The sequence below is a fragment of the Lactuca sativa genome, chromosome 3 (assembly GCF_002870075.4).
Source record: "Lactuca sativa cultivar Salinas chromosome 3, Lsat_Salinas_v11, whole genome shotgun sequence".
Taxonomy (NCBI): Eukaryota; Viridiplantae; Streptophyta; class Magnoliopsida; order Asterales; family Asteraceae; genus Lactuca; species Lactuca sativa.
Window position 1 is genome coordinate 56,528,278 of NC_056625.2, and position 9,031 is coordinate 56,537,308.

The window sequence follows — 9,031 nt, forward strand, 5'->3', positions numbered from 1 at the left end:
GATATTGGTGGATTACCCAATTTGTAAAATCGGCAATTTGGGTTTTGCTCAAGTTGAATTTTTTACGCCATTGTTGCATGTTATAGTTATTGATAAGTTAAATCTTGTTATAGTTGGTGACCAGTACATTTATTTAATGTATAATTTAAAATGTATTTACTGCATGTTTGGTAACTACTGTGATTTTGTGAATATGACACTTAGTATTCCTTGTTCTAGTCCAAAACTCTTTGGTTATTTAATAAAAAAGTCTTGTACTCGTTTATGTTCATTGTTGGTTTTTCCTTTTAATAAAATATTTCTTCGTTTTTCCAATAAAAAATTAATACCAAAGTTTTGTGACCCGATTTTATACTTGAACATTGGGCTAAGATATACAAAATTCACACCAATCAAAAGAACTTATAAAAAATAAAAAGAACCTGAAAGACGAAAGGATAAAAACTAGCTTCTTGGAATAATTATTGTAAGATCCATAATATTTGGTACATGAAAATTGACACACCAACATAAATTTTCTAACAAAATATAGGTAGTAAATTGTATTAGTAAAAATGAGACTCTACCTAAGTCTCAACCTTTTCCCCAACTTTAAAGCCCTCAAGAAGCTTGATCTTCATATTAGCAAGCAGTTCTTGCATCTGTTCTCTTGAATGTAATGGTGCAGGGTAAACACAGGCACAATCCAACTGTCCATCTCGCACGGTATCAAAAATGGCAATAGAGGGGCCTATTCCATGAGCCGAGGCACACCCAATATAGTCATCCAGTCCAAATTCTCGTTCATAATCAGTAGAGATCTCGATGACTGGATCTTCAAAGACAGTTACCAAAGAAGTTCTCAATGCAGACGAAGGTGTTAAACTAGGGTTGTCAATGGCTTTTGCCATGAGGAAGTTCAAGTCAGTCATGTCGGAGAAATGTTTGTTATTCTTCTTAGAGTTTTCAAAAGCCTTGTAGATCTTTGTTGCCAACTCCCATAAGCTTTCTTCTCCTTTGACTTCATGACTTGTAGAGATGGCAGAGTGGTAAAACCCTAAAAATATGGGGCAATATATATTAAGGCCATCAATTCATTAATATAATTAATACGTAAGAACCTTATTTTTTAGTCAATTAGTTTCTGCAAAAAATTCTTCACATGACAATTATATCCATTTCAATATAAGTAACCAACTACTGGTCCACTCTTGAAGCATTGATTTATTTCATAAGAAAAAGTTGCTTTATAATTTATTACAAATATTTGATATCAGTTCCCTGAAAGCGACTATATCGTGTTTGTACAGTGTATGATAATATAGGTAGATTCATTTATTGAAGTGCATGCATGTTTGTGATGAGTCACACATCTTGTTTGATACCATCATGTCACAAAGATATTTGCAACGAAATAGTAAAACTTATGACTGTTTTTATAATAACGGTTTGAGAAATTGACAGTTGTCATCACCCATAGGCAAAATTCATACCCACAATGCATATATGTTCTTATGTGGTATGTTGTATGTTTATTTATTTATAGACTCAATATTTTTATATACCCAAAAGAATGGGACGGTTCATTTGAAATTAAAAAAAAATAGAGATTTTGACATTCAACGTCAAACATATATTTTTCATTTCCCGCTTCAACGTTTGAGCGTATCAGCAGCAGCGGGGTATGCCTAATTATATATGATTATATGGCAAGGTTATATATATATATATATATATATATATATATATATATATATATATATATATATATATATATATGACGGTTGATAGCAGAATAAATGGTAGCGGGGGCATTGGTGGGGTCGGTTGGTGGCAGAGATGTTAGTACTGATAGTGGCAGTGGTTGTTGTAGGGATGGAGAAGGTGAAAGGAACAGCTGACACTACATAATCATTTATGATTATCATTGATCCGCCGTGCCGGTACGTTGGATGGTTAGATCGGCAGATGTGAGTTATGTAGTTGAGGTTGAATTTTAAAATCTATATTTTATTTTATGGAACCTCTGTCTCTCTCTCTCTCTTTATATATATATATATATATATATATATATATATATATATATATATATATATATATATATATATATATATATATATATATATATATACACTACGTTGTAACCCGTGAAAATCACGGTTGGTATATTTAAAATTTTTATATAGATAAAATAGATAAAAAAAAATAATAAATGTAAAAAAAACCAAGATATTATCGATTGTAAATAATTATGAATTAATTTGTTAAAAAAAATAAACATAATAATCTTATTAGGATATGATTTTGTATTTTCAAGATTTGAATTACATTTGATTTGTTACCAAAAAATGAAATAATAAAAATCATAGAAAAATATCACGTGTCAAAAAGACATTCAACCCACCAACCCGCCAACCCGTTTATTAAACGGGTCATATATGAGTTTCTCAAAAAATAAACGGGTTGACCCGCCAACCCGTTTATATTGTTAATAAAAAAATTATTTTATTTTTAAATGTATTTATGTATCAAGTATTAATATTTAATAAGTATTACATAATATATACCATTTATTCATAGACCATTTGAATGTTTCGACATTATGACTCGTGGTGGATGGTCTAATGTCATAAGTCGTAACCTATAAGGCTAAGTTTGTAACATGTTTCTATGAATGTTTTTAGTTTTCATTTGGATGTTTAAGAATTAAATATATAAAATTCGGACCCATGAACCCAAATTTGACCCACGAACCCGCCAACTTGTGAACCCGTATAAATAAATGGGTTGGTGGGTCATATATGAGTTTATGTTCCAAACCCGCCAACCCGTGACCCGCCAACACGTGACCTGTATATTTAAATGGGTCGTGTTTGGGTTGACATATTTTGACCCGCCAACCCGCCAACACGCGACACGCCAACCCGAACACGACACGATTGCCAGGAATATATATATATATATATATATATATATATATATATATATATATATATATATATATTCATCTACGATATGCATATACTAGTTGCGCGACCAGTATGTTATACGAGTTGGATAAAATAATAAAAAAATTAAATATGAAGTTTTAAACAAAAATTTATTTAAAATTTGAATTTAAAAGGAAATATATTAAATACTATATGAATTGTAATATTGTAATTTATTGGTTGTTTTCAATTAAGGGCAATTATTAATTAAGGTGTAAATATAATGTGTTAATTAAGAAAGATAAAAAAAAAATGAGAAAATGACAAATGGAAAAAATATTTATTCAAAAATACCACAAAATTACAAGTGTCAAAACTCATGAGAGATTGACATGTGACAAAAAAAACCTTCATTTATTAAGGAGGATGTTCTTAAACGTCATCTGTTTTCTATTATATACTATGAAATTCAGATCTCTTTCAATAGTTTTTTAATAAAAATAAACATACCAAATTCATGGATAGACAGAGATGGTTGGAGATATGAGCGACAATCGTTTAGAAAGATCACTCCATACTTCTTCCGCTGGTTGTTTTCGTGGCGTTTCACGGAATACGCTGAAAGTAGAGATGACGCTGCTAATGCTCCACACAATTTGATTCCTCTTAGCTTGCATCCCTAGTAAAAGCGACAACACATTTATAATTGTCGATTAATATTCCAAGATAATTTTTAACGTATAATTTTTCATATATTATTACAGAATAATCACTTAAAGTTATATATATATATATATATATATATATATATATATATATATATATATATATATATATATATATATATATATATATATATATATAAATAATCAACTTCATTACGTATTCATTTTGTTTAGTATGTTCATTTAACCCATTTCTTTGGGATATATTTGGTACGAAAGAAGGAAATAACAAAAAAAAAGAATAACTAGAATATATAACCTTATAGAATGAAAAACTAGGTAATTAAATGAATAGTACTTACATTCCATTGTAATGTATATGGTTACATAGAAAGAATACGATGAATCATTCAAAAAGGTTTTGTGGTAATAATAAATAGATAAATTTAATAAAATTAAATTTTAAATGAATAAAAAGATTTATTATATTATAATCAACTTCATTTAAATAAATGTATATAGTTAAATAAAATTGCATATAGTTATATGTCAATTCGTGTAATATGCTATATTTATTTCCAAAGAATTAAACAATACATCTTTCATATAAAATAACTATTAGCAAATAAAAATACCAGGAAATCTTAGAATATAATTAAAATAAGAAAATATTTTTTAGTTATTTTGTAAAATATAATTTAACTGATATTTTTTATTTTTAAAATGTTTATATTATTGAAGACTATGTGAATATATATAAAAAAAAATCCATAATTATAATATCATTCTGTATTTCTGTTACTTAAAAACAATGAAAAGAAAACAACCATCCCTCTCGTTGAAAGGACCGCATTTTACAAAAAATACCTTATTCCGTTCTTTTGTGGCAGTTAAAATGATTTTTTTAATTATTTTTTTGTTTCTGCGTAACATTTTATTTAGTCACATTAATTAATATATATGGATCAATGTCTTTGTCGAAAGAAGTAAGAAAAAAAAGTCTTCCTTGTTGATGGATGAATATAAGTCAAGTTGCAACAAATCTGTCTAAAAATAAAATATTAACTTTTTAAATTAGTCAAAGAGGATAACATTATTTTCTTACAACGGAGAGACACTAACTGAACCTTTTTTTGTTCTTTATGTCATGTATAATTATCATTATCGACATGTGTCAAAGCAAAATTAATTTCACTAGTACATATACTATCATTATTTATTAAGTAAGAAAAACATTATATATTTATGGGCGAATACTTAGTAAAATTCTTTTTTAGAATTCTTATAGATATTGGCCTCAATGATTAATAATGTTTTTTAAGAAATTAAATATCTTACCATTTATTTTTGTTCATCTTCCTATTATTTAAAAAAAAAAATTAATTACCATTAATTTTATCAAATGAAATAACAGTGTACCATTTTAGTGCATTTAATTTGATGGAATTTACATTTAATATCATGGTAGTTTAAATAAATACTCCTTCCGTCTCAGAATTATTGTCCACAGACAAAAAACACACAGATTAAGAAAAACAATCATTAATTTTGTCTTTTTGAGTAAAATGACCCTTTTGCCCTTTTCTAAAAACAATGGGAAATGTGTATTTGTAATTATTGATGTTTACTTTATTAAATATTAGGGGTAATATGGTAAAAATGTATATCTATTTTTGGTAGTAGACAATAATTTTGGGACAAACTAAAATAGTAAGGTGGACAATTAAATTGGGACGGAGGGAGAAATAAGAGGTATTTTAGTAAAAAATATATATTTATTTATAGAAATAAACTACTATTTTGGGATAAACCAAAAAAAAAACATGAATTATTAATATAGAACGTAAAAATATAACAAAATGTCCTAATATTAAATATATAGGAAGATAGTAAAATAAAAATAAAATAATTTTTTTTATATAAATGATGTTTTTTTAACCGAATAAATATGTATATAAGAATAATAAAACGCGTATGGTACTTTAAACTAATGTTAAAAGTTATAATGTTTTATACTTTTATATGTCATTTCGAAGAAAAACATGTATCTAAACTGAATGGTGTACATTATTTATCTTGACATTCATTCTTGCTGGAAGTTACAATAGGATGATGAAAGGCAAAATATGGTAGAATTACTTTGAATTTGAACAGCAGAAGTGTGCCGGTAAGATTTGCCGCCGACAATAATAAGCGATGCGGGACTGCCGCCGCTCATAGGCATACCGACTGCAGTATCACCACCATACCCCACAGATACCCAGAGTCTTATAAAAGTAATTTATCAATTAATTATCAATGCATAAAAGTAACTTCAAATACTGACACAATGGCATGCATCAATAATGAAGTAATTATATAATATGACTTGAAAAAGAAAGTGGAAAATAAAAGAAAATAAAATTTCATTTTACATCATTTTATCTAATTCAATATTGGTTTTTTTTTCTTTGTCTCGTCATTTGATTTTGATATTGATTTAAATAAAAATATTTAATAGGAAGATATTGATCTCTAAAAAACCAAAGCGCAAAATAACCAATTTATCAACCTTAACCACAAACTTTACATAGATTTGATATCTAATCTTTATTTATATGTTACCGATTCATCCAACATGTGTTTTTTTTTTTGTTTTTTTTTTTTTTTAAATTATGCAACTATTATATATATATATATATATATATATATATATATATATATATATATATATATATATATATATATATATATATATATATATATATATATTTTTTTATGAAAATGTGTAATATTTATAACTTTTTGTATATAGTTAGATAAGCAATAATCCAAATAATTATAGACTTTGTTGCGCTTAGTATGACAATGTAGATGACACGGCACTAAAACTAAAATAATAAGTCACAGGGAAATAAGTTTTCTGCTGAAATGTTCTATTGTGTCTAGAAAGTGAAAAGTTTATAATATGACTCATGTCTAGAACCATTTTTATAGATAGATTGCTAAAGATAAATGGTTGTTCTTAATTTAAATGAATATTAATTAATCATGAATTCAAAAAGTTAAAAAAAAAAAAAGAATAATAATTGCTACATTTTTTCAGTAGTAAAATTAGCAGTGCAAGTATTTTAGACTGAAGTTTGAGTTTATAGATAAATAAAAAAATTCAATACATATATACTTACTTGTGAAACAAACGTATATTAATAGTAATATTATAACTTTCTAAATCGTTTTTTAAAAAACCTTATAAAGATGGTTAGTTATACTGCTCTTTATACTCCTATTATGTCTACTTTTTAGAAACAAACAAGAACTCTAATTAAATATGGATTAAGAGCACTTCATGACTGTGTTCTTAATTAGAAATGGCTGTTGCAATTTTAATGAAATAGACATAGGATCATAAATGTTATTGATGGCAGAGAGCAAGCGAACGAGGGACAGAAAGTTAGGCCTTTGACCTAACATTTGACTCGAATTGCATCTTCTATATTCAATAATGAAAAAAGCAAGAAATAAAACATGTAACCATAATATATATATATATATATATATATATATATATATATATATATATATATATATATATATATATATATATATATATATATATATATATATATATATATATATATATATATATAATGCTAAAGAACCATTGAAGAAAACGTAAGATATTAAGTAATGTTAATATTGATAATGTTCAACTTACAGCCAATAGCATTTGAGTTTCGTATGCGTTCATCTTCAATCTCAACACCTCCGAACGCCTGGGTGATTTCACATCCTTAAACTTTAAATTTGAGAGCCGAAATGAGTTGACAGAGTATGCAACCATGTCTTTCCCATGTGCCCAAAGTGTCTTCTTAGCCTTTCCAATAGGAATAAGTTCTTCTATTCCCATATTACCTTCATCTTTACACCCTCCTCCCTCCTTCTGATCCCCCATCGCGTCCTTTAACTCCTTAAGAAACGAAACAGCAGTGGTCCGATCACAGATCCCAGCGTGAAACCTCAAAACCAGCACCCATTTGTGATCAGCCAACGTGTACACGTTAGCAAACCATAATTGCAGCCCTTTCATGCACGTCAAACGGCTAGTATCTTCGGACCACTCATTGATGTTGAGTTCATGTTCCAGGATCACATGTAAAGGCGACAGTGATGAGTAATTGGACCCATGGCTCATGAGGGTCCGCAGGAGTTCGGACGTTTTTGACAGGTTCATGATGTTAAGGCGGAGGTGAGGGGTAGAAGGGTTGACAATGAAAGAAGCTGAGCCAGTGGAGCTGGTTTTCTGTAGCATGTAATTGAGGATAGGGTGGTTATTTTGGAGTTTTTGGAGGGCTTTCTTGAACACCGAAGTATTTGGCTCCTTTGAAATTTGGAGTGCCAATGCAGTAATGCCTGTCCCACCAGCCACTGCTTTGCACCAGTTTTGCTCTGTTCCCCCTAACAATCTTGTTGGGGCCTCAACCATTCTCGGAGCATCACCCATTTCTAATTTTTGTGTGTGAACGACTTTGCTAAGGTTGGATATGTTACTTATAGGAACCCATACGGAACCAAACTCTCAGAAGTTAGGTTAAATCTTAAATGATATTAACTCAATCTTTAACTACTTCCTTATCTAGATCTGTATAAGATGTGGACCAGATGGTCCACTATTTGCTTAGTTAGTTTTAGCATACATTAAAGTTCTATGGTAAATGTTCAATTTGGGAAAACAAAAGAATGAAATAATCTGTGTACTTAAGGCTACAATAACTCGGCTTGCAGCGACGAATCACACGGCGAAAATATCATGATCTCACGATAGGTTGAGTCCCGGAGGTGACATGTTCAATTTGGGTTTCCGAAATTTAAAATTTTTAACTTATTGCGACCACAGATGTCTTCATAATATAAGAGGTTGCCTCTATTTTTTAGTTGAACGTGATTTCTTACTGCTACAAAAATTGGACATTTTTTATGGAATCCATCAGAAGTTTATTTGGGAAATCATTTCCCTCTAACTTTTTTGTCAAAAGTACCGACGACCTTATAATTTAACAACTGATTTTAGACAGAAAAGTCCGTCACTAATTACAGACCGCTTGTGACGGAATTTGGTGCGACTAGCTGTAACCATTTTTGACGATCGACATATTGCAATAAAGTAATATTATTATTATTATTCTTATATTTATTAGTATTACTATTATATATTTTTTTATTATACATGCATAAAGAAATACGCTATATACACACACATGGCACTACAAAAAATATATGTATTAGGGATGACCTATGTCGCCCCTAAATCGTCACTTCTACTGGGTCATGGTATTTTTTTTTCTCATTGCTATTGTCTGTTCTTTGTCACATTGTCACAGCTAGTGTCATCGTAGAGCTCTTATTGCCATTTATCAATCGATTTTGGATAGAAAAGTATGCTAATTATTAGAGGCGGAATTTGGTGCTACGTCGCCC

The 9,031-nt window shown here is 28.9% G+C and overlaps 1 protein-coding gene across 1 annotated transcript; it reads right to left on the bottom strand.

Moving 5' to 3' along the window:
* Nucleotides 1–435: 435 nt before the first annotated feature.
* Nucleotides 436–8,083, bottom strand: LOC111914527 (uncharacterized). Its single transcript, XM_023910265.3, has 3 exons — nucleotides 7,272–8,083; nucleotides 3,420–3,588; nucleotides 436–1,036 (listed from the first exon to the last, which is right to left on the bottom strand). The coding sequence occupies exons 1-3, from the start codon at nucleotides 8,055–8,057 to the stop codon at nucleotides 567–569; spliced, it is 1,425 nt and encodes a 474-aa protein (XP_023766033.1). The 5' UTR covers nucleotides 8,058–8,083; the 3' UTR covers nucleotides 436–566.
* Between the last annotated feature and the right edge of the window lie 948 nt (nucleotides 8,084–9,031).